A 26,629-nucleotide genomic window follows, 5' to 3' on the forward strand; every position below is an offset into this window, starting at 1 on the left:
GTCTTTATAGCGACAGGTTCCAAATTTAGTCCATAATGTTAACTGACTGAAACAAGCTTCCAGTGTAATTTCATTGGATCAAACATTTCAGCTGTACGCATGCACGCGCACACACACACGCACGCACGCACGCACGCACACACGCACACACACCAAAAATTATCTCCCTTATGTTTTAAGAAAAGAAAACCACAGCCTACAGCGCAACATTCAATTTAAAATACACAGCAAACAAAACACAGCCAAGCATTTCAGTGCATCTGGTTTCCTTCACTCCTCCAGTCGTAGAATATCAAAAAAACTATATACATCTATAAACCAGGTAGGAGATGTGACATCATTAATGAGCTTTGTATAATGCTGAGTAATACAGATAAGCTGAACGAGTAGAGGGCTGAAGCAGCCTGTGGAACAATGGGCTGTGAGTCAGTGAAAGTGGAGGGCTCTTCTTACCTTGTGGCTCCTCTGTGTCATCGGTTTCCAGTCGCCTACGAGACAGAGGGAGAGAGAGATGGAGACGAATGAGGTCACTCTCTCAAACACTGATGTGATGACATGGCTGCCACAACCGATGCTTGCAAACTATACAGAAATAAAGTCGTATTTATGCAGCCAATAGAAAAATAACCAGGTTTAAAAAGGATGCAATATAACAGGGCCACCCTAACCCTAGACGCTTACTCTCCCTTGTATGATATTAATGTACTTATGCGGCTCTTCCCTTCCCTTGATGGTAATGACACAACATCAATGTCTGTGTGGCATCTGAAGATGGCCATTCATCTCTGAGTAATGGACGTTAAATATGGACGGGGACAGCAGCTGCCTGTGGGGCTGCAGCGATGATGTAACAGGATAGGGGGTGCGGGGGGGGCTGCTTTACACACAATAGAGAGTCATGGTGGACATCTGGGAGGGGTCGAAGGTTACTCGAAAAGGGGAGAGTCCCAAGCTCGCGTGCACGATCAAAATCTGTAGCAGTCCAGACGGTTTTTCAGTTACTGGCTCGATAAAGCCCCCCGTCCATGTTCCATTGTTTATGTCGAGCACATCCAATAAAAAACTGTGCAAAAAAACAAAATACACAAACAGCAGCCAACAGTTTTAAGGGATCACATGAAAGTGAGCGATGGCAGCTGGCACGGGAGCTTTGTGACATTTTGAGGGTGAACCAAATGTCATATTATACAACATATTTCAGGGCTTTAAATAAAAACCTGTGATTTAGAATATGTTAATGTTTAATACAGTCAAAAATATATCAAATAAATGCTTTGATTGAATAATATCAAAGAAGTAATATTGTAGGCTTATTGTGGACTAGAGCCAGACTGATATATCAGCTGACATGAGACTTATTGATATCCGCCTTTATGTTTGCTGATATAAACAAAATTATGTATATTTTCTTAATTAGAGTGATGGTTGCATGTGCATTTTAGTTATAGTTATTTATAATGAAGTTCATGGTTACACTGTAAACCACCAAGCCTTCATTGCATTTCAATTATCAACGGATATATCGGAAATATTCTACTCTCTAATATCGGTAACGAGAACCAAATCTCCATATCGGTCGAGCTCTGGAGGGAAAAACTAAAACCGACCTGAATATTAAATCTGACTCCGTATCCTCTGACCTTTACTTGTCTCAGTGCCAAACAATCTTTTGTAGAGCAGGATATTATTATGTGTAATTTGGGGCTTGGGTTTAGCTTTAGTCAGTTGTTGGCCGACATGCCTCAGTGCAGCTTCGTGCTGGTGTCAGAAATGAGAATATGTGAGACAGAAGTATTTATGCTGTGTGAATACGCTGCAGTTGGAGATGGGGAAATGTGACGGAGGACAAATTGATGTGGGTGTAAGAATAATGTATTTAAATACACACCAACAATCTGTGGCTGTGGAATATTCACACAAACTTTAAAGTGATGAGAGCGTCACACATTTCAGCCACATGGGTAAAAAGCATTACAATAAGCAGCCACTTAAAGTAACTGGAGAGTTTCAGCAAACACTCTCGGTGACCGATGCCTCAGAGTTCAAACGCTCGACTCTACAACTGCAGGGCTCAGTGACACTTCATCAGCCCCCACCCACTCTCTGACAGCTCGCTGACGAGGAGAGGCCGCACACGTCGGGCCGCCCGCTGCCATAAAAACTACCCAGATAAGAAGGGGAAGAGAGAGAGAGAGAGAGAGAGAGAGAGAGAGAGAGAGAGAGAGAGAGAGAGAGAGAGAGAGAGAGAGAGAGAGAGAGACGAGGAGAAAAACAGGAACACAGACAAACTACCGGGGGAAGCTGAAGGGAGAAGGGTTGAGCACTTTCATTGAGAAGAAGTGTGAGCCAGGGTGCGGAGCGGAGAGTATGAAATGAGTATAATCATGACTGTTGGCCTGATTAAAAGATTTAAATCTCGTCGTCTACAATTTGTTCGCTAACTCGAGTCTGCAATGGTTCAGGTCATGTAAACAGTAATTAGCCTCAATCCCATTCGATCCGTGTATAATCTAATCCAAAGTGCCAGTCACACAGTTACTGGTGTTTACCACTTGGTAACTAAAACACAAACACACACCCACACAAAATTCAACCCTAACCTTAAAAAAATACACCAGTCACACATGTGGAGGAAACTTCTCGAACGATAAATGAATTACAGATGTTCTGATATCGATACCTGGTCTTCGCATATCAGCTGATAGTGATTATGGATCTGATTCATGTGCATTTAAGAAAATAAAAACTCATTTTAACAGCTGTGTGTGACTAACCCTGTATGGGAGAGATGATTGTTATCATAGTTGTATTTCCTGGCTCAGGTTAAACCCATAGAGGGATTTCCGGGAAAAATAAAATGTTGTAGTTTTGTCTGGGTGAGACTGATGTTCTTTTAAGACGTGGTATCGGTTCAGTATATAGATTTGTATTCTCTCCGATGTCTGACCCTGAATTTTCAGCAGCTTTTCTGATGCTGGTGTCGGAAAATCTCTACAATGACTAATATCTACCAATCAACCACAATCTGTTTCCTGTAAGTAACAAGGAGAGATATACAAACAGTTCTATATCATATCATACTTTTTATTTGACACTGCTTTGTGTTAAGAAGCCTGATAAGTCTGAAGGCCGCCTGCTGTGATGTCACATCACATATTTGTACAAACTGTGCACTTGTGTTGTTACTGAGCTTCCGAGGAACCTCGTGTCCCTGGGTTCTCTTTAAAATGACACTAAGGCAAACAGAGAGGTGACATCACATGGACACGCAGAGATACGTCAGTGGGACATGTCAAAATGCAGCATTCAGGGAATGTCACTCTTCAACTTTACCAGGGACGGATTCATGTTTGTGTCAGATAAACGTTTTGACAGACAGTTTTTCATTATCACTGCGACAGCTGAGACCCAGCTTCCTTCATACTATTTCAGTACCAGACACACACACACACTCAGACATGTTGCCTAAGAAGGTTCGGTGAACAATAAAGCTCATGCAACTCTATTCATCTTCCATGCAGAATGATATAGGGTTACTTTGAAAGAAAACAGACTTTCAACAAACTGCAATCACTCTGAAGGAATAACAAACAAGATAATACACAAATAAACCTCTTATAAAGAACTTTTGTGACTAATAACTTTGTAATACTCGCCTGCACAGCTGGACTTTGACACGCAGAGAATGTTGCAACAGAACTGACAAGATTAGTGGCTAACGTGACAGGCATGTCAGACAAACACATCAATGCGTCAACCCATCTCTGTAATTAAAAACATAGTCCATATGTGTGTGTGTGCGACTTCACCCTGTATTTTGCCAAATATTCTTTCTGCTGTGGTGACGCTGTAGGAAAAACATCTTCTTTCACACTGAACCATGTGCACAACACAATTGTATTTAAAAACCCTCCGAGTCCACAAAACATTTTCAAACTAACAATGCTTATCGAGTTTCATGATCAACACTCGATAGCTGAGGAACTTGTTGTGCTCCGTGTACTTTTCAAACTCTATTGCAACACAAGGCTCCCGATCGTATTAAGTAATTGGTCCAAACCATCAATCACAGCAATCTCGACATCTTGCTTCATTAAGCGCAGGGCATGAAAACTTGGCAGGACTTCATACTATGAAACTATCCTAAACTAATCTCTCTCTCTCTCTCTCCTCTCTCTCCTCTCTCTCTCTCTCTTCTCTCTCTTCTCTCTCTCTCTCTCTCTCTCTCTCTCTCCTCTCTCTCTCTCTCCTCTCTCTCTCTCCCCTCTCTCTCTCTCCCCTCTCTCTCTCTCCCCTCTCTCTCTCTCCCCTCTCTCTCCCCTCTCTCTCTCTCTCTCTCCCCTCTCTCTCCCTCTCCCTCTCTCTCCCTCCGGCTGTTTTTTCAAGAGCTGACATGTCTGGCTCTGTGCACACATCGAAATCCCCAACTTGATTACAGCCAAACATGCCCAGCACCACGACTGGACAGGCTTTACTTCACTCTTTACAACTCTCAAAGGAGCATTCCTGGCCACCAATGAGAAAAGGTTAACCTGACGTTGCCGGCTTGTGAATCCCAAACATGCGAGGTTTCCCCCACATGACTGTAAAGTGGAGCGAAACAAGCGGCGTGCATGTCATCGCAGTACGAGTGTGGCACGTCTCTGCTTTGCACACATGGCCAATTTTGGAAATGTGAGCAGCGCTGTTTACTTCAAACAGAAGATAGCACTAAGTGGTCCCACAATGTGCAGACTTGTTGCCTCCCCTTCACTCGTAAAGAGCCACCGAGCTATGGACGTCTTTAATGGCTCAACCGCAGATACTAAATAAATTAAAGAATATCTGGGACAGCAGCTACTGCACCTGATTTAGATTAAATTCGTGGGGGATCCGAACATTATGCTCAGATATACTTCTAAGTCACGTGTGTATAGACTGTCTAGGTATTCAGTATTCTGCACTCTATTCAGTCTGTACTCCTATCCCAGTTAAAACTGAAATACACACAGGAAAATCTAAATAATAAATGAGGATTTAATTGCAGAATATTCCCTCCGAGCCTCTGTCTCTGGTGCAGCTTAGTGTTTAATAAGGACAACAGTGTTACTGCTCCTGAATGAATGAGTAAACTCACCTGATAGAAGAGGACGTCTTATTGGAGGAGACGAGCTCTGATTTAGAGGATACAGTTGTGTCTGTTCTGATGTGAGTTGCTGCCTCTTTATCCTGGGTGGGCTCGTCCTCAGTGTGCTCCGCAGGTTCCACCACTTTACTCCTGAGGCCCCTCCTGCTGTATGTTGGCTCCGATCCATTATCCTTGGGCGCTGAAGACACTGCTTCGGTCGTCTCACCAATTTTCTTGTCCCTGCGGACATATTTGGAGGTGAATTCCTCCGTGTTGCCATAGCGCTCGGCAAGCTCCCTCCTCCTCTCTGCTTTGTAGCGGGCGATCCGCTCAGCCTTGGTCTCTGGGGCCGAGCTCTGCAAGGCGTCTACTCCGTCCATTGTGCCGTTCCAACTCAGTTTAAGTGATTAGGTTCAAATTTGCTTCTTTGCCTGGTTATGATCTCCCTTGACAACAATGTCTCACTCCATCAACAGCATCCCAGTGCTGCAAGCAAGAAAAGACGACATCATTAGTGCGTGATAATTACAGAGTACAATTTCAGATGACTGGCTCGCTAAAGCTGTGTAAAACCAGATGTACCCAGACATATACTTCTCCTGCTTTCATAGGAAACTGGCTTGGCTGGAGACTGAGCTACAAGCCAAGCCTTTCCCTGCCCCAACTAACACCCCCCCTGTGAGAATGATGTCAGCCAGCTCTGCTCAAAACAGCCGACCACCGCAGTGAGACTCTCATATAACCTCTGTTCCACTGGCTCACATGGAGCAGACTGGAAAGAGGGAGGAGGAAGTGAGGACACGATGAGGAACACAAATCAAATATCATCTTCATCCAGTTTTAATTGCTCACTTAGATGAGACTTAGTCAAGGTCAATTACAACTGGAACAATTATCCCAGTACGTTATGATTCTGTGGCTACATCCTGACGAGTTTGTTTTCCTTTTAAAACCATCTCTGTCCATCAGTAATAATCCCCATCAATAATAACCACTGAAAATGCATAAAACACGACCCTTCACGTGCACTGGGTATCTGTGTGTTGGTGTGAACAGGAAGCAGATTGTCTACCCTGCAGCCGGCTGCTTACTTACAGAAAATACTACAAATGGGAAACAACAACAGGGAAAGTAAGACAAGGGATGTATTTTATTGGGCCGACGACGAGGTGGAACCCTGACATAAAGAAAGCGCGAACAATGTTTTGCCTTCAGCGCTGGTAGAGTCTCGACTGATGAGAACCAATCAGGAGGCGAGTGCAAGCGACTGCGTCATCGTTTCCAAACGTCTCGTATGTACGACAACGCAGGGCCAGCAGCATTTCAAAATGTCTCTGTCTAAAGCAAAAACCCAGAGTAGAGTTGATGCCAGGCATAAAAAAGTAGATTTAGCCTGTATTTACCACAAAATAGTGCGTGAGAAACTCAGAATTGCCTGCAAGTTTGAATGCGTTCCCCAATATTTGTGCCTTTTTTCCAATGCGTGTGCAGACGCCTCCTGCGTCTCTGAACAGTTGAATCTGTTAAACATCTCCTTTCCACATGTAGCACAATAACAACTTCTTCGTTTAAATAGCTTTTCACTTTTCAATACGTTTAATTGAGGAGGTAAAAATTAGCGGCTGAGTTGAGCTCATTTTGTTCCATCGAGCATTCACAGAGCAGAAAACCACATGTGGCTCGGACGCAGAGGTTTGAAAACTGCACTCATGTAAAACGCATCGCCAGCTGACGGCGGCGATGAAAATTGTGCGTGTGTGCAGGTTCTGATCGCTCCACAACAAGCACTTTTCCACAGACAGTTTTTCACAGCGCAAGTATGCTTTCGGTGCTTTGGGGCTTCTGTATGTAAAAAAGCAAAAAAGAAGTGAAGATGGTCGATAAAAAGGAGGTATATTAATGTTAAAGAGAGGCAGGGGTTAGACGTAGCCCCCCATCATCCATTAAACTACAGGACAGGAGTTAATTTAGCACCGTGGTTCTCACATTTATAGTCAGGAACGGGGGGAAAATTGAAAAAAAGAGGGTGCTGTGTCTGGACAGTGTTAGTAATGAGGGAGTCGAGAACAAAGAGGGAAAGTGAGGAATGGGTCAAGGCAAGAGGGAGAAGAGGTGAGCATGAGAGTCTTTTCTGTAATGATGACAGGCTTGAACAAATCTCAACTTCACCCCTCTGACCCCTGACCACCTGCTGGGCCGTAAAAAAAAAACAGCCCCCCGAATCAAGACTCTCCGTCTACTTGAAAAATACGGCTTTGAAATATTACACAGGAAATCAGTGTATATGTCAGGGGATGTGCGAGTGTTTAAATGAGTGTGTGTGTGTGTGTGTGTGTGTGTGTGTGTGTGTGTGTGTGTGTGTGTGTGTGTGTGTGTCTTCGCCCTGACCTCCTCCACCTAACATAACAGTGCTTGGCCAAACAATAAAGGACCACAGTGCCTCCCTTGTGTACATTTAAGTGCAGTTTCACCGTAAACTGTAACTCTGCCAGACCATTACATGTTGTCTGGTCCTTGTTATGAGCACGGAGATGTCCATCACACCTACACAGTGGGGAATGTATGTTCTAGATCAAGCTGGGGAAAAACACACTCTATCCACTGACAATTAAACTGGGCCAGAACATTTGTTTTTTAGGAAAGAGAACAGAATCATTTGAGTCTAAAGTTGAGCTTGACCAATACAGATATAATCAATGATGATTTATTAGCCAATATATATAATAAAACCATAAACTTTGGCAATAGGCTGTTATCAAACCCTAATGACAAAGAAATGCAACTGAGGCTTAATATTTTACAGAGTAACCATAAACTTTATTATTAATAACTATCAATACAATTATTTTTACGACAAATTAGGGATAGACAATATGGCCAAAAACATTTAAATGTTCATATTGGTCCACATAGATAAATATCACGATAGTTAACACTTTAGTATTTCTTTCTGAAAGTCTTCAATATTTCTAAAAGTTTATAGACTCCTGTTTGTTCCTGACTGAAGGTTGTGGTTTTAAACTCGTCTTTATGGCCAGAGACTGATACTAATACGATATTATGCAAATCTGACATTAAACAGATAAATTATTTGGTTTATGTTATGCAGGGAGGAAAACTGTGCTTAACATGTTAAGCTGTTTAAAAGGAGTTACGTGCCATTGTAAAGCAGCCTCACTGCTTCAGGAGCTCCACGGCCTAATAAGAAGTTACAGAGTTTCGAACAATGTTTGTTTTATTTGTAGAGTCAATTTAATATCATGGTAAAAAAAAAAAGTACAAATCCAAAATTGAGTCAGTAGTATATTGTGATGCTCCTTGACCCGACTTTGGCAAACAGCCGTTTCCTCAATACAAACAGATGCAGACGTCCTTAGCTTCAGAGTTTCTCCTCAGTGTCACTCCGATGCCTGTGAATTACCTTATGAAGGCAAAATGATCCAGATTCTGGATGTTGATTTCAGGACCAAAGCACAAGCTTACATAATTCACCCAGGTCATTACCTATATAAGGAGTGCTAAACAACAGTATGCCAAAGATGGTCCTTGGAGACCCAGAACATCGAGGCTGCTTTGTTTGGAAGCTGCCTCAGTTATTTTAAGCAACCGGGGGGGGGACTGAAAACACAGATGTGAGTCATACTTTAAAAATCATCACGCCTATCAGCGAACGTGAACTCACCCGAATAAAATTGTTTTAGTGGCCGATTTACACAGCCACGATGGATCAGGTATCATTTCCTATTTATAGTGATTTCTTTAGAAAGTGGATTAAGCAGGAACAAAAAACACCTGAGCAGGATTCAGAATGAGACCTAATGTAAAGTGCTGATGTCATTCATCACGTCGGAGGTGTTCGTCAATGCACACATGAGAAAGAAATATATCTGCGCTCACGCATGTCTTTCGTTGCACTGACGACAGGGCTCGTGTCTTGCCCAGTATGCAGTCAGACCAGTCCTACTCGCTAATTCATGCAGGCGATAGTATTTCTGCTCCTCTAGGGCATGTAAACAAACCAAATCCTCCATTTCCAGTCACTGTGGTCTCTGACCTTGTGTTGCCCGCTGGGAGTTGATACTGGCTACGAGAGGAAGATCTGTCTCAACACAGGCCACATGTGTCACTTCCTGACCGTGCTCCATATCCTCCTTCATAAAACTCGATTAATCAGGAAACGTTGATCATCAACTTGGAAAAAAACTCCTCTCGAGGGAAGGGATGGGTACTGGCAGCGAGAGAGTATTGGATGATTTCCAGTGAGAAGTCTGTGATGGTCTCAGTTTATCAAACTACTTCTCTGCAAACACCACCGAGGACTATAGGAGTTACTTTAGATCACATAATACAACTGCAATATACCACAAATGCAGAAGTGTCAACACTCGAGGCGGTCACAGGACTGATGGTGTGTGAAATGTCCTGCAGCTTCTTTGAATTGAACTGTCGGGCCTGGGCGGAGGTGTATGCTCTCTGCTGGGTGCCTTTTCTAGTTTCATATGATTTTACAATGGATGTTGACCCCTTGCAACTGCAAATGCCCTGCTATAGCTTTGATTTAACCCAAAGGTGAGAACAGCCTTTAGACACAAGATGCATGAAAGAAAGTTTGCAGAAATTCACTATTTGAAAAGCCCTGTTGTGCAGCAGACAATTAGTTCTCTCAATATCCCTCTGTGCACAAAGCAGGGCTGCGTGACTCTGGATAAAATTACAATCACAAATGTCTTCTCTCTCTTGTTTTAGTGTATATATGCAATATAAATGTTTGTTGCATAATATGTTATAGGACCTCTACATCAACAGAAATGAAACGCTCCTGTTCAACCTTACATGCAGCAGCTTCATGATTTGGACACTGAACTTAAACAATGAACTTCAGTCTTGTCGTCTCTGTCTCTCACTCAGTCTCACTGGGTTTATTTTCCCATTTCCTGCCAATTTCTGTGAGAAGGCTCCAGCTGCAGCCGGGCAGACTCAACACCACGCCCCCTTCGAACACACCCATCATCATTGCAGCAGTCATTTGTTAACAGCATTTGCAGCGTCTAAACCGCACCCTTACCACGAACCATATTTGGAAGTTCAACTTCCTTCATGTTCGCCCTTCGTGGGCGCGGCTGTTTGTTTGTTTTTTTAGGGTTTTGAATTCTAATTGTTATCATTCAAATGTATTACTGCCTTACACAGACCTTAATGTGAATACTTGTGCACCAGGCATAAAGAAATGCAAAGCAAAGAAAAGCTCAACATGAACTGTTAAAGAAGGAAAACTATGACAAATCGGGTGCAGTGGTTCGAATTAAACTTGCTGAAGGTTTGTTTTAACCTGATGAACTATAGAAAACGATACTAGTTAAGTTTAACGATTTCATTCTTGCCCATATATCCTATAAGCTCATGCACTACACAGGTGAAGCAACGGGAAGCCGGCTGCTTATTGGAAACGAATATCTGTCACACAGATCAATTGGGAGCACATACACATTAACCCACTGACTCATTCCAAGACAAGGACGAGACAGGAAGCTGCCTCAGAGGAAATAGCTGACCTGAAGACCGGCAGTGTTTTCCTGAAATCACATTTCCACACAAGAGGACAGAGGAGGAATGCAGGATACGCCCCAAATCATAAACAGTGGATTTTCATGGGAAAGGTAAGGGATCTTGATCAAGAGATTTCTCAAGAAGTGAGAAACACACACAAACTGAAGCTTGTGGAGGCAAAGCAATACCCTGCTCACTTCATTGGTGCATGACCGTAAGCAATGTGCATGTAAGCTCTGTTTAGCAAACATTTCCGACAGGACAGACTGTCTGACTTTGAGTTTTACCACAAAACCAATAGCTCTTTACACGTCTTCAATGTAATGACAGGGTTCACAGCACTAATGGAACATATAGAGCTGAGTACAACATGTCTGATTATTCAGCATTATTTCAGTTCCACTCTCCTGAGAGTCTCCCATCAGTCGTCATCTTTATCCTTAAGTATGTGTGATAAAAAACACATGGACAGACATTCAGCAACATTTCAGAGGCGACTGGTCAAAGGTGAAAGACGACAATGTGGTCCGGAAAACAAATTTCCCAAGAGACAAGCTAAAGCTTATATCAATCAGAAAGTTATTCTCCATCGTGTGAGGTCATGTAGTTAAAAAATGAGGCACCTCTGCATCTTATGGGACAATAGACACAACCAATCCTCCGTCAATCATCCATCCATCCACCCATCGATTTCCTCCACTTATCTAAGATCAGGTCACAGAGGCAGCTGGCCAGGCAGGATGTTCCACATGATGTCACAATGACATAATGACATAATGACATTATTACATAATTTTTAGTCAAGTTAAAATTGCCCGATTAGGAGAATATTCAACACATGCAGGATATGCATCGCCCCTCTGATGCTTCTCATTTGGTTTAGAATATCCACCTCAGTAAAGTTGTACCCACACTTGAAAAGGACACTACACACTGTGTCTCTTCGGCTGCAACAATTATGACAAAGTTTTGCCACAGGAAACCTTCAAGAATCCACATAAAGTAACCACAAGCATCAGAGAGACTTCAACATCAACGTTCCCTTGCTGCCCAAAAAGAGAGGAGGCAGTTAAAGATACAGCCAAACTCCTGACACAAAGTTTTCCTGAGGGAAGAAGGTGGAGAATGGAAACTTTGCTCCGGCAGAGAACACCAGGTGCCAGGGTTAAAACAGACTGACGATTCTTTTCGCTGGTAAAGTTCTGAGAAACCTTGAGCCGTGTTCAGGAAACCTAAAGGAGCGAAACAAAAGATGGAAGTATCAAGTGCGGTCTTCAGTAAAGAGGCAAGCGAGAGTTTCCCTGCACAGGATATCTGAGTGACTTCCTTGCTTTGAGGTTTGGTCACGTTGTGTGGATCCCTATCTAACCCAGATCTCTGTAGGAAGGGAGTCACAATAAGAATCTTATTTATAGTTATTCTGTTCAAAATGCATCCAGAAGAATTGTCATACCAAGCAAATGTTGACTAATAGTTCAAATATTACAGCCATGTTTCCTACAGTATACAGTATGTTGCATGTTTGTATGCATGGGTGTGTGCGACTGCAACTAGGTCATGTGACCAACCATTGAAAACAGATAGCCCTGGGTATGGGTCACTGGTCCCTAATCCAATAACTCCCTCTTCCACGTACTGGACTCTGAAGCATCAGCTTCATGCCGATCTATTCAACCAAACAGATGCACCAGAAAACAGCTGGGTCCAGGGTGTGTCTCACTGTTTTTCAAGCCCCCCCCTTGCACAACAATCAACCACATACTGAGTGACCAATGTGTTTCTCATTAAAAAGCAATCCTTTACCGTTTAAGGCGTTTAAAGTACAGTGCCTGCAACCACTGGGGCAACACAACCTTTTTAATTGCAATTGTCGAAGCTGACAACACTCTAGCCTGTTAAACGGGCCTCCGCTAATAGAGAGCTTCAACCCTTCCCTGGCTTTGAGCTGCCAGGGGTGGAGGAGAGAGAAATTGGGTGAGAAGGAGTGGAAATGCCAGAGGAAGGAAAAGCAGAGGCAAGAGGAAGGAGAGTATGGAGGGGTGGAGGAGGAGGATACAAAAGGTAAGGGGAGGATGAAAAGAAGCAAAGGGTGGGCACCAGGGAGAGCTGCAGAGGTCGGAGCACAGGGAAAGAGTAAAAGGAGACAGAGAGGGCGCTGGAGAGAATGGGCTCTGTGGGGGCGATGGGCGGGGGGTGGATGTGACGGCTTTGTGGGGCATGTGTCTCCACTGTGCCAAGGGGCCCCAGTCTGGTGGTATGGGGGTCGGAGGGGCGGGGGACACAATCTGCTGCCGCTGCAGAGACTGAGGAGGATGGAGCAAAAAACAGGGCCAGAGACTAATCCATCTTCATCTCTCCCTCTCCCTCTCTCCCTCTCCCCCCTCTTTTTTCTCACACAGACACAAAGTCCCTCAAATCCCTTTTACCAGAAGTCCCGCTGACTGTAGCCAGTCACCCGAAAGGCAGTTGACACAACACCCCCCCCGGGTACTCATGCCTGCACTCTGCTTCTCCTCAGTAACTGACACTGTAAAAACTGCTCGGACCTGCTTGAGGCCGACTACCGCTGCCACCGGGCAAAGAAAGAATGCTGCTTCCCCTCCATGAAACCTTTGAGGAGAAGACGGCGGCGGCGGCGGTGGCGGCTTACGTCGTTCAGTCCCGACAAAGCTCTGAGGTTAAAGACAGAAGAGCACGGGTATATTTTCCCTCTTTCCTTTTACAGGCCAGCTCTTTGTCCCCTGGACTTCCGGCGCTCTGTTTGCTGCATTCAAAGGAGTCATTAAATGTGACGTATGGGAAAGCAAACAAGCAAACTCTCGCAGAAACACACAGCAGAAGAAAAAAAAAAAAACTCCGGCTGAAGAATGGTGAAAACAGGCCGACAGGAATACACACACACACACACACACAGGCTCTCCAACAAGGAGGGGAGTGGTGAACAGGAGGGGTGGGTTATAGCTCGGGGGGTAATACACACACATGCATGCACACACACAATGTGCTAAATTGGATGCGTTTCAAAGAGTTAACATGGGCCAGAAACTAACAACACCCACGTAGGGTTTTTAATGGGACAGATATACTGTAGCAGTTAAAGCTCACACCAATCTCTGCTCTTTGTTGTACAGCAACATTATGGAAAGCACCGCCTCCCTGCCAGCAACACTTCATGTGCATATCATTTGCAGACTTTTGACGAAAACAGAGCAAAAAAATGTGCAAACTGACGAAAGCAGTTACCAGGACCCTCAATCAGAGCTTCCCCACTAATTTTTCAAGCTGAACGAGGCCAGTCCCTTTGAAGAGAACCGATGTTTTGTTGAAGTTGTTCTTAAATCCAGCTTTTATTTGACTTTTTCCTGCAGCCACTTTATATCAACTCTGCAATAACATACAGTCTTGTACGATAAAGCTAGATTCAAAAGCTAACAGAGGAGCATATGTAACAGAGAAGACTTATGGCATGTTTAATTATACAGAAATATGTGAACTTGTAAGTATGTACATGTGCACATGTCATAAACTCCCAAGTCTTTCTACAAGAAATTGTGCGCTAAATACAAATATGGGTTTTTTCTAACTACAGAGCCGTCTTGCCCTAGAAACCCCCTAATGCGATCTTTCCCCTTGTCAACGACTTATAGACATGGTCTTCATCCTCAGAACGAGCATCAGTAGGACACAGACAAGCCTGGACAGAGAGGGGGCGACGTGAGGAGGGGTCGGGATCAGTGGAGTGGAATGTCTCATCCAGAGAATCCTGCTTGCGGGGCTTCGCCCTCTCCGCTCTCTGGTGTCCACTGTGCGGAGCAGACACCATCTGGCCAGCTGGAATGCTACCGAGCAGAGGGTGGAGGGGGTGGAGGGGGTTCAGGGGGTCTCCGAGCTTGAGGGGGATGGGTCATGGCTGAAAGATGGAGTATTAACAGTAAGGGTACTCAACACTGAGCCAGACGGATGGAAAAGAAGAATGTTCTGCTGCTTCATATGACATTAAAGAACAGCAAAACAAATAAGCATGGTCATAATGTTTGTATAAATGAGCTTTAAGCAAATTCTGTGGCCTCTGGACGGAGCTAGGATAACTGTTAGCTTCTGTTCCAAGTCTTTGTGCTAAGCTTAGCTGCAGGGTGTAGCTTCATGTTGAACATACAAAGGATTATTATTAGTTTAAATGATCTTTGTGAGAAGTGGACAGAGAATGACCTGTATTGTGAAAGATCAACTAATCTGAATTCAACCTTACAGTGCAACTGGTTCCTCAAATCCCTTAGTGGCACGAGAGCAGAATCATGTATGACGCAGGAACTATTGTTCAAGATATCGACCGCACATACAATTAAAATAAACATGTAAGAGGGAAAAGGGAAAGCATTATTTAGATTTGCTCTGTAAACTTGTCCCTGTAGGATAAATTCAACACGATCCTTTCCCTACATATGGTTTACCACCTAAGATATGGTTATTTGTAGGCATTTTAATTAATGGATGCTTCATGGCAACATCTGTGACTCCACAGAAAGGACTTTGCATAAACCCTCTTGTTTTATATTCAAAAACACCCTCGGATATTTGATTCAGATTTGACGATGGTGTCAGATGAAATTCAGCTCTGGCAACGGAGAGAGGCCTTGTGCTGCTGCCCCTGTGCATGGAAACTATTACGCGTGCACAAATCAAATGAACGTCAGAAGTATAACCATATGTTTATATGCCACGCAAATAATACACTGGTTAAAGATGACACTGAAGTGAGCCTCGGCTGTGCAGTCGCTGTCCAAATACAGTTAGCATCACGGTGTCAACGCTGGAAGCGGTCCACCCTAACTGCTAGCTGAGTTTATAAATATGTCTTAGTGGAGATTAGCCTGAGGGTAACCCCGAGTACTCCTCCCTGTGGATTTCCTATTGCTCACATTGTCACATCCCTTCTGCTTTTTGTAAATATTTGCACTGCAGGAACTTCTTGGCCGAGTAGCCGACATTAAAGCCTCCGGAGAGAGGTTGGCTCCGACCTGGAGAGAGCGGAGAGATGAGATGGGGCTGAGTGGGAGGGTCTAAGTGCCTCCACTTGTTTGCAGCCAAGTTTTTGCAGTTCAGCTGCTGTATGTTACTCAACTGTTAAGTAATGCAAGCAGGTACTGTGCAAGACTGAGCACTGTGCAGAAGACTTATGTCTCACCGACCACATGCAACGCTAATAAATAAATGTGGTCTTCCCTTTTAATGTGCTAAGCATCTTCAGAGCTTCACTATGGAATTATATTACAAATGAGACAGAAGGAAACACTTTCAAGTGGTTCCTAAGTCTTCTTAATATACAGTGCGGTCACTAAGCATTGAATACGAAGACGAGGAAAAGGGGCCTGAGAGGAACTCTTACCATTTCACTTATGCTGTTTTCAGAAATGCGCTGATTTCTGGACATTTTCTGAAACTTTTCCTGCCAGTCCTCTAGTAAAACGTCTGGAAAATATCCAACTGAGTCCATGTAAGGATACAGCAGTAAAATGTTAAATATCTCAGAGTGCAAAATAACATACTTGTAAAAGACACTGACGAAGATGTCCACTTGGAAAGAAAGCTGAATTCGAGAGTCGCTGGTGTGAGTTGTTTACACAGAAAAACATGATTTGAGTATCAGATTTTTTCTCCCATGTCCTTCCTCCTGCATTCTCTACCCACGCATGACATTTTCTTGCTGATGTGAACAAGTCCGACCTGGATAATCCCCTGCAGCGTTCTTCATATGTGACAGGCAAACTCCAGAGAATGTCCGGACCCAATTTTCCAGGACATTCTCCGGAGTTCATATCTGACGACTGGTTTTAATGTCACCAGGTGTAGAAATGCATAATATAAGGGGCTTTAGTAAAGACAGTTCACGACTGAAGGTATGTTTAGGCGTCACTACAGCCATCCACAATAGATATTAAAGTAGTTAGCTTCTGATTTCAGGCTTAACTGAGTCAATACAGGTGCACAAGTTCACTTCTTTTTGGCCTCTCGCCTTCAGCGCCTTGTTAAAAAGCCCAAATTACCCATATAAATCCAAGTTACAATCCCAATTTAAAATAGATTGTTTTTTAACATCCCTTTAACTGCTTCTCAGCCAAGCAACACCCTGTGGGATGTGCATTTACTCCAAAAACACTGTTTTTGGAGAGCATGCTGGCAAAACAGCAGCACAATGTGCAAAACAAAAAGGCCTAATGAGAGACGTTCAATCCCTCTGATGCTGTAATACGAGGGGAAGTCCCCTGACGGCCTCTGCAAATTAGTCAGAAAACACACAGAGTGGGCCACTGAATCAGTACAGATACTCGCTCAATTCAGATTAAACTATTTATTTAAGATAAAAGTGGACGAGCTACAACTTCAATAAAATGCAGGACCATTGTATAGAAAAGGCGCAGGAGGCATTTTGAAGTTGAGATTCAGACCTTTGCACTCCCCTGCTATTGTTTTCATGATGTTTGTGATCAAGCAAATGAAACTTGATCCATAGTCGCATTCATGAAAACGCAAGTAACAAGTTGATGTTCCAGTGCAGACAAAGACAAGTCCCTGCAGCCGGAGCTCCTCCGCCCTCTCGTCAGTGTCAAATAACAAGATCCCTGCAGGCGCAACACACAGCGCCCCCCACCCCCCCAGTCTGACACGAGCCTGCATTCAGGTGAATGCTATCGCTCAAGACAAACGCATGACACTCTGCTCAACCCCAATGGAGCGTGTGTGTGTCTTTGTTTGGGGTCTTTACACGGTCCGACAGAGGAGGCAGGTAAAGAGCAGCAGGATCATGCAGGTGGGAGAGAAAAGGAAGCGTGACGGGAGCCACTCCCTGAGCATGTTCCGTCAACCTTTCGGTTATTTCCCCCAAATCGCACAACAGCAGCGTGTCCTGTTCTGCAACGAGCTACAGCGCAACACAAACGTGTACTGTCCTGACAGCCACACACACAATTAGTATGTCTTATCAAGATTTGCATTCTTTTTTTTTCTTCTCGTCTCTTGCTCAACACCAGCTAACTGAGGACGGTCTTAGGAAGCCTGTTGTGACACAGGCCACTGCAAGGGGGAAAATTACAGCCTGGCAAGCCTCAAACAGCATAACCCTCGGATAAAAAGCTTCACTGAGTTTGATTCTATTCAGCACTTGAGAAAAGAACTACTCTTAAAATGATTGATAGCACTGACATGGAAGGAAGGAGGTAACCGGAATGAATGTGGGATAAATCTTCAAGATATTGTGTAAAATGACAATATTTGGCAGGTGGTTGGAGTCGTGTCCAGGAGAAAACATAAGGACAATGACTGCTGGGAGAAATGACAGTGTATAAACACACGGGCTGCACCTCAGTACAGACACAGCATTTCAAAAAGAAATCAAACATCCATCTCGGTGTACACAGTATCCAGTGTGTGTGTGCAGTGTGTTTGCACAGCCGCAGCACTTTGACACAGATAAACATGACTTTGATTCTTAACTATTCCGTGCCAACTTACATAATCTGTAGAGTGTATGGTGACACTGCTGCAGTCTTTATGGTGCAGATAGTACGTGTTCTCATGCTTTGTTTTCACAGGTGGTTTTTGCACCACACGGTCACCACACACCCACTGGGTCTTGGTGACTGTTTACAGAGGGGCCGCTCTGGGTTTTGAGTGACTCAGCTCTACTCAGCTCTACTCAGTGGATGAAAGTAGGTCTGGGCAGCCAAACAATATCAGTAATCATCACAATATTAAAAAAGTCATATATATGTATATATATCCATCTTTTGCATATGCATTGTGCAAGAGGAGTGAGGAAGTACAACACATAACTGAACTATAACAGATTTATAAGAGGTTTTGCTATTTCTTATTCTCCTCTCATAAAGAATTTAAAACCACAACCTTCATTAAGGAGAAAGAAGCAGTATTTAAGCTTAAAAGAAAAAAAATATAGATATATTGCGATAATTATCGAAATCGACAATATGAAAACTTTCATCTTACCGCCCATCCCTAAGTAAGACAATGCATTTTTCAGTTTCAATTGTATTGGATTTGGCTGCAACACTGTTTACCCCTGAAACTCCAACAGTGTTCTGTGAACTCAAACACTCCCCCCCCCCCCCCCCCCATCAGCACAGTGGTGAGAGGACGATGAGTGAATTTTCACGTTTGGGGGTGAACTGTCCCTTTAAGAGAAACCGTAATGTGACATTTATCGCGATAATCATCTATACCGGACAAAATGTCAAAATAAAATGTATATATCTAAGTAACGTGGACTAAGTTAAGTGAGTTAGTTAAGTTAGGTTGAGTTAAGTTAGCATTGCCTCCAGTGTGTTTACTGTGCACTGACCACACCGACGACTTCAATGACATAAGACATGACTGACTGTCTGCGTTACGACACAAAACTACATCCTCGCGTGCAGCATTTCCTCAAACGTCCCGTCACGTACCTGCCATGTTCACAGGAAGTTTACAGTTTCAGCTCGAGTCTGCAGAGAGAAAATCAAATCCACCAACAGGGAGGGAGCGAGCAGGAACCAGCCAACCTGCAGCTCCGGGGGCCATGAAGGACTTCACCCGCACATGATGCACAGCTGCTCAAACAAAACAAGAAAACCCGTCTCTGGGGGAAAAGTTCGCCTCGAGACCAAAGCGTCAACCTGGAGCCCGGAGTGTGAGCGCGAGGGGGAATGGAAACAGAGGAAGAGGAAAACAAACGCACCCTCGTGTTGTTCACAGGAATCACTTCTCTGGACGCATGAGGAGACAGAGAGAGAGAGGAGAGGGGGGGAGACACGGCTCCGTCCAGGCCGGGTCAGGGTGCAGCGGCGGCGGGGAGATCGACGAGAGGAGCTGCCCCTGCTCCGGAGAAGCTTCAAACTTTAAAACCATCCCTCGATTCTCATTGGTCCGCAGGGGCCGTGCTGCGTTCACGTGCCTCCGGTAAACGCCCCCTTTGGCTGACTGTGGAGTTTATGTTTATGTTTTTAAAAAGTCGAGACGTGGTAACATCCACACAAGGGAAAGTAGCTTACTATGACAGTTTCTATTTTTGATTTTAAATATGTATGTGTTATATTTAATAAACTTAATTAATGAAAACATAATATTCTTTGAAATAATGCAAAGAAGAAAAACTAGAAACAAGAGATGATACCACGCTATGAGGAAATACACAATCATCCTTGTAATCATAATATTCGTCATCATCTTCATCGCCATTGAAACCATCATCATCATCACCTTCATCATCATGGTCATCATCATGGTCATCATCATCACCATCGTCCTCATCATCTTTATCATCATGGTCATCATCATCACCATCATCACCATCGTCATCATCATCACTATCACCAGTGTTTCTTATTTTTGCATTATAATAAAACATAGTGTGCACCCAGCAGTCAGTTTATTAGGTACACCACATCAAAGTGTATTACTGTGATGTTAAGTTTGTGGTGAAAATGTTTTTCAGAGGTGTTGACTCAACTTCGGGCTCATTTACAGGACGTAGGTTGTGGTGATGTTGAATTGTTTTGCATTACACAGAAACAAACAGTGAAAGTGTGGTGAATAACAGCCAGACACAGCTCTCTGTATAAAGTAATGAGTTCTACAGCACGAAGCAGGAATTTACTGATAGATAGATAGATAGATAGATAGATAGATAGATAGATAGATACTTTATTGATCCAGAGGGAAATTTAATAAGAAATGTATTTATTGGCATATTATCTACCCCTCTTTGTTCCTCTGTCTTTATTTTGTGCCACTGAACAACACAAGGAAACAAACATGTTTGTAATTTTCTTACACATTCAAATATGAATGCAAATTGAGATTCACTGATCCTCTGAACAATGCTCACATTGAAACTCTTATGTTGGTGTCGCAGGGCCTCCTGGTGGACGTATTTAGACACTGCAGGCAACGTATGTACCTCAAGGCTTCACAGTATTATGCTGTTTTCAAATGAAGTTGTACATGTATGACAGATAGTAGTACTCAGTGGCTGTTGTATGATATAAACCAAAGAAAAAAAGTAATTCAGATGCTGTAACTTGACTTTTCACTCAAACACCAGGGGTTGGATTTAGTCAATAATCAACTAATTGTTATTTACAGGGTTTATCTCATTCATGAAAAAGGTGAGAAGAGGACAGAATTATGTTTTGTGGGGTTTTTTTGCAGATTGAAATATAGATTTAATTTGGATTTGTGGGATTTAACAACGTCGTAAACATACATTTTATATCAATAACATGTCTAGGTGAGATTGTATTGAAAATGATGTATCTGCAGCATGCAAACGGAAATTGGATTGTATTGACATGTATTAGATTGTGTGTGTGTGTGTGTGTGTGTGTGTGTGTGTGTGAGATAGAAGGATTCATGACTTTGTCCTCTAATCACATTTGTGTATTGCTCCCACTAATATTAAGTGTCATGTCACTACCAGTTGTACAAATTGTCTGGTGAAATACACAGTAACAAACTGACGTGAGCGTTTTCTGAACCACAGGAATTAGTTTCTCTCCATTTTCCGTCTCGTCTGAAATGATATTTTTTCCCCATTGCAGAGGTGCCGAGCCCCGCGAGTAACTGACAGCCACATGATGAATGTATTTACCAATGGAATTTTATCTTTATTGCGTTTGCATGGATTTTCCCAGTGTGTGTTTTTTGCAGCTCAGCAGTTTATATTTTAGAGGTTTATTCACTGCCGTTGATGCAGTTTGATTTCCACTGTCCTGCCGGTCGCTGTGGTCCGTTCATCTCTTCATCTCTCTTAGTTGGGCAGCACTAAACCCACCTGCAACACATACACCCCCGTCAGCATGAATCACTGACGACTGACAGCCATCACACACAATCATCATCCCGGCCGAGTGCAACACTTATGAGGCTGAAAATGTGTTTTCCACAAAGGGTCCTGCATCAGTGCTGCACTTTGTGTTTCAGCTCTTTACCTTTGCTCTTTGTGTTTTGAGGCTTGATGTGTTTCTGAGTGATTTTTCAGCTGCAGTGAATTAATTTCCTGCAGCCTCTCAGTGCAGCATTATAAATCAGGATTAGACATTTAGGCATTTCAGCAGCTCGTCTCATCTAAAACTATTTTCAAGCTCTCTTTCTCAGTTTCATGTGTTTCAGCAAAGCTATTTCCACATATGTATTTCATAAAAGCTGCTTGGTTCAATATGCAGGAGCACAGGATGATAAACTTTTAGGATAAAATTCAAAGCTTTTGGGCCAAATCTCACATGTCTACAGGCTTTATAACTGTGTCTTGATGGGCGCTGACGTTGCAGTAACCGTTACCTTGTCAGGACTGATATTAGGACACATCCAGTTGTACAGGTAGTAGTGAAGGCTGCTGTCACTGACGCTGAACTTCAGCTTCTCCAGGAAATCCTTGTTCTCCATCACATCCAGAGCGGAGAAGATGTCAAAGCCTTTCTATGGAAGGACATGCACGTTGTGGTCATACAGAGAAAAACACGTCAATAACCACAACTGAGTTTTCGTCTGTTTGTTTCAGAAATGTTTTTCACTTTCTTTAACATTATGAGAAATGTATTTGAGTATAATTCGTGTAACTTGATAAAAAAAAAGCAACGGATGTTTAAGAGACTGATTTTTCTGAGTGTGTGCAATTTGGTGCAAACCCCTTCTCATTAACACAGGGGTCAATAAGGTTTAGAGTTATCAATGTCAGTTTGAACTCTTTGCTAATTAATTGCGTAATTTATGTAAGTTCGGGGGAAAAGAAATCCAAAATCAATCGCAGGTCGTCGGGTGTGGATACGTGAATATTGTAAGTTCTACATATCAAAGGGTTGAGGACGTTAATTAGTAATATATAATCCATTAGTAGCTTTTCAGCGTCTGAACACGCGTCTGCTACATCAACCCTCAAATTGATGTGGTGTTTAATCGCACTCACAGATTTAGCGAGGACCAGTGCGTCCTCCATGAGGTCCGTCAGGTCTGTGGCAGAGGAGGCCACGTGCAGGAGGTGAGCTGCTCTCAGGTCAGTGTGCACCGGGTGATTCAGCACCCTGAAGGAGCTGCTGTAGAAACTCACCACATCTGTCAGGGTACCACCATCAGCCTGAGTGTGAGGAGGAGAATGGATTTTAATGCTGTTCCCCTCAACAAAGACATTTAAAGTGAAGATGCTGTAATTGTCAGACCTCCACCACGTAGGTGTCAATCACATTCTCCCGTGGCAGCAGCCAGTGCTTCACTTCCTGCAGAGACAGGATGGAGCTGAGCTGGAACTTGCTGCTGTTGGTCTTGAGAAGTGAATGTGTCCCCGCTATGTCTTTTAGGGTCATAGGGCGCAAACCTTTTGTCTTTGTCACCTTGGAGAAGAAGAGAGGAAGGACAAAAAACACAATCCCCTCAGTGAGTGCAACAAGGATGCAACAATCTTTGGGTTAATCTTTGTCCAATATTGTGATCATTGTTTTTTGGGGCCAGAGTTTGATGTGGCACTGACATGTTTTCGTCTCTTGGTGGCAGCACTCACTCACCTCAGGTAGGCGGTGGAACTTGACTGCTCTCTGCAGGTTCATGTTCAGTCTCAGACCCGAGTAGTTGACCTCCATCAGCTTCCGGGGATTCAGAGGACGATGCCAGCATCTGAAATAAGGAGCTTGTTTATTTGACAGGGACAGAGAAGGTTGGTGTATATAGACATACATCTGTAGTCCCCATAATATCATATTTGTTTATGTCAAACAATGACTGTATCTACAGTATGTTAATTAAGGAAGCAGAGAGTGATACAGCTAACATAACAGATGATGGCCTATTTTCTCTTTATTCATTCCTCACATTACAGCCCCTGAAAACCTGGTTTCAAGAACCTTCACAGAATCAAATAATGATTCATCAATAAGTAACAAAATAAATTAAACATTGAGATAATAAATCAGAGATTAAACCGACCTGTCTACTTTCAAAAAATTCCTCAAAATCCACCTCTTCAGATTGAATGTGTGATTAATTAATGTGTATTTTATTCTAGTTATTAGCTTTTATTTGCTCTTCTATATTTGTAACCTGTGCTAAGCTTCTTTGAGCATCGTTAAGCTTTATATATATTCAATGGTTTTATTATTATTACCTGCTGCTAGAAATGATCATCCATGAAAAAGCTGTTATATTTAAATATAACTGTGGCTGTAATAAGAAAAGTGAGTTTTTTAAAAGTGATGATTGTGGCTTCACTTCCCTGAACCCTGTGGTACCTGCAGGAGCTCAGAGGAGTGGGCAGCACCACGGCGGCCGTGTAGACGGCCTGGCGGAGGCCCTGCTGGTTGACCCGTCTGGAGAGCTCTCTGATCAGAACCGGAGTCATCCGCTTGAGGCGCAGCTTCTTATGAACGCACAGGAATTTGACCTGCACCATCCGCCTCCGCCTGCAGAACACGTTTGGACCGATTGCTTTCAGACATTTGCTGGAAAATTGCTACAGTCGTGTCTGCAAATGCTCTGAATACTAATGTTACCCATCAGGTTCCATATAAACACATATCTTTGCATATATTCATGAACATGTATATTATGCTCATAAATATATGCATATGTGTATTTGCATATATTTATTTACAAGCCACTCACGTCTCATACACGCAGACGTCTGCAGGAACAGCAGCGATGAAGCCAACTAACTTCTTACTGGCGTCCACTCGCAGACCACAGTGCCACTGGGGAAACCAGTCAGGAGGCTGTAAAGCCCTGAAGAGGAGAAGCATCAGAGTTTCTAGATGAATACATGTAAATGTAGATCAATAAACTGTGATTAATCATTTCCAATTACAAAAATTGAGCATGAGTCGACTGAGCTGAAAGGATGGAGCAGCTTCAGGGTCGAGGACTTTCAATTCCTGGATTCTTGAGCATTAGTTTCAAAGGAGACGTCATTATGTTTTTGATGTAAGTGTTCCCTAAAGGTGGAGATACCACTCATGCAGAAGATCACAGACAAGAAAAATGGCAGTGGTAAAGAGATTAGAGCTGTACTGCTTCGATATGTTGGAGAGTCGGAGTAGAAAGTGAAATGGGGACATTATCTCCTCCTGTTAAGACACTCAAAGCTTTAATTTCCTCAGAGGCTAAAAAGGAAAACACTGATTGCCTGCATGAAGAGCGAGTGCACTCAGTCACTCAGACGTATGGAACGATTAATAAAAGGTAACAGACAAAAAAGATGCAAATATCAAAAAATCAAGAGATGAAGAGTGACAGCTCACCACTGCAGATACTCGGGAGAGAAGTTCAATCTGACGATGTTGTCATCTTCCTCCGTGTAGTTCTCATTCAGCAGAGTGCAAAGCTCTGTCAGCTGGAATGATGGATGCAAAAGGTTTGAATTTGCAGTAAGTGTGAATCAGTTTTACCTGAATTTCACCACAGGAAAATGTGCGACTCTCACTCCAGAGCACGGAACAGTTCCTCCCCTCTGAGTGATGAGGATTTGACAGCGTTGTGTGAACGTTCTGATGATGTATATCAGAATAAGTAACTTACCACTGTGGAGCTGCTCAGGTCCAGAGTGTCCCAGGAAAAACCTTGAGGAAGAGAGAAGGGCTCCTCGCGGACACTGACTTCAGCCTCTGCTATCGGGCCGTGAGTTGTAATGTCATCGCCTGAGGAGAGAAATATAAAGAAAAATGATTTTTATCTCAAAATACAACAAAGATTGGCCAATACAAACATTTTATTCATTTCAAATGATGAATGTTTTCTGAATAATGACTGAATAAAAGATTACAATGCTAAACAGATCATTATGTAATGTGCCTCTACTGCTGAGAAGAGAAGTTATATTATACTTAAATTCACAAAATTACGCACAAGATGGATTTGCTCCTCCAACGCTCACAGTTTGATTCATTTTGAAACAGCTCATTATTTTCTCACCCAGTCTGCGGACAGGCTGGGTGTCCCAGAAGCGGTAGGTATGTCCCTTGGCCTGCTGCAGGGTCCTGGGCAGAGTCGGGCCAGCGGAGAAGAGGTGGAGGGCTCTCTGGATCTCCTGCTGCTTCTTCTCCGGCAGAGAGTCCAGCTGGGACGGAACAGTGTCATTAAAGTGTTGTTAAAATAACTTTAAATCATCAGAATCATTTATCTGTGTCGTGTGTGACTGGCAGAAAGAAGTACTAGTTTCTGAGTCAACACATCACTGCATATATGGCCTCACGCAAAGACACAAACCATGACAAATGGGTCTCTGGGCCCCTCTGGTCTCCAGGCATCTTCCTTCCTCTGCTTCTTTTTGCTCCTTTTCAGGCTGCCGCCGTCGCCCTCCGTCAGCGTCTTATCACTAAAGGACATATTCATGCACTGACACTCCTGCATGTGCTTGTACATATACTCAGCCCTATGTACATACACAGATATCCAGGCAGTTTCAGTGAAAACAGAGAGGAGCGGCGTACTTACGACGAGTTTGAATCAGTCATTGTAAACGAGTGCGAGTCCTTGAGGCTGAGCGTGATCTTGGGGTGTTTTCTGACACATTTGTGGGGGTTTTTTTTTCTTGCAGCTCTTATCTCTGCGAGCAGCGAAGGGAGGAGAGTCCCCGCCTCGGTTACCCAACCCAGCTCCCACCCAGCACACAGATAACTGAGAACAATACCAACAATTAAATGTAACTTCTCACGGCCTTCATACAGTAGGTCAGGACAGAGCCCTGCTGCAGATTAAAGCTGCTCGATCTGCTCGATCCAGGGAGAAGATTTAATTGGACGAGGTTGTCTTATTCTAGAGTTCCCATATATTATTCTGTTTGAGACCCAGCACTTCTTCCACAGCACTTTATCTCAGTATAATTTACAGTAAGTTAACACAGGCTCAGCAACTTAACCGTTAACTCATCGCAAATTAATACAAATGTAACCTTTAATTTTATGCAACAATTATGACAAAGAACCACTTAACAAAAAATGTAAA

At 43.3% G+C, this 26,629-nt stretch overlaps 2 protein-coding genes across 8 annotated transcripts in view; both read right to left on the reverse strand.

Moving 5' to 3' along the window:
• The window catches only part of svild (supervillin d), a 42,543-nt gene extending 22,991 nt beyond the window's left edge, over positions 1 to 19,552 (reverse strand). For 5 of the 6 annotated variants that reach the window (XM_034570310.1, XM_034570305.1, XM_034570307.1 and 2 more), the window contains exons 1-3: positions 19,386 to 19,552; positions 5,117 to 5,593; positions 454 to 488 (exon numbers count right to left, since the gene is read on the reverse strand). In XM_034570310.1, coding sequence (XP_034426201.1) covers positions 454 to 488; positions 5,117 to 5,487 — 406 coding nt within the window. In that variant the 5' untranslated portion in view covers positions 5,488 to 5,593; positions 19,386 to 19,552. Of the gene's footprint in view, positions 1 to 453; positions 489 to 5,116; positions 5,594 to 19,113; positions 19,228 to 19,385 lie in introns of those variants that run through there. The other variant, XM_034570306.1, reaches the window with a different exon arrangement.
• Positions 19,553 to 21,223: 1,671 nt separating this feature from the next.
• LOC117753356 (glycylpeptide N-tetradecanoyltransferase 1-like) lies at positions 21,224 to 26,255 on the reverse strand. 2 transcript variants are annotated; one of them, XR_004612236.1, is made up of 13 exons: positions 26,120 to 26,255; positions 25,892 to 26,000; positions 25,598 to 25,742; positions 25,205 to 25,323; positions 24,928 to 25,019; positions 24,296 to 24,412; positions 23,923 to 24,093; positions 23,203 to 23,311; positions 22,861 to 23,031; positions 22,611 to 22,778; positions 21,986 to 22,123; positions 21,575 to 21,772; positions 21,224 to 21,540 (listed from the first exon to the last, which is right to left on the reverse strand). XR_004612236.1 is itself a non-coding variant. In XM_034571419.1 (12 exons), the coding sequence occupies exons 1-12, from the start codon at positions 26,137 to 26,139 to the stop codon at positions 21,456 to 21,458; spliced, it is 1,383 nt and encodes a 460-aa protein (XP_034427310.1). In that variant the 5' UTR covers positions 26,140 to 26,255; the 3' UTR covers positions 21,231 to 21,455. The 2 variants fall into 2 exon arrangements, 1 of the variants encoding a protein (XP_034427310.1); XM_034571419.1 differs by lacking the exon at positions 21,575 to 21,772 and having other exon boundaries at positions 21,231 to 21,479.
• Between the last annotated feature and the right edge of the window lie 374 nt (positions 26,256 to 26,629).

The sequence above is a fragment of the Hippoglossus hippoglossus genome, chromosome 19 (assembly GCF_009819705.1).
Source record: "Hippoglossus hippoglossus isolate fHipHip1 chromosome 19, fHipHip1.pri, whole genome shotgun sequence".
Classification (NCBI taxonomy): Eukaryota; Metazoa; Chordata; class Actinopteri; order Pleuronectiformes; family Pleuronectidae; genus Hippoglossus; species Hippoglossus hippoglossus.

Bases quoted from the DNA above. Each gene is read 5' to 3' on its own strand.
- LOC117753356 (XM_034571419.1), bottom strand. From the start codon at position 26,139: ATGACTGATTCAAACTCGTC. The intron at 25,324-25,597 runs GTGAGAAAATAA...TTCTCTCCTCAG, and splicing joins CCAGCCTGTCCGCAGACTGG to GCGATGACATTACAACTCAC. The intron at 24,413-24,927 runs GTGAGCTGTCAC...TCTCCTCTTCAG, and splicing joins TCTCCCGAGTATCTGCAGTG to GGCTTTACAGCCTCCTGACT.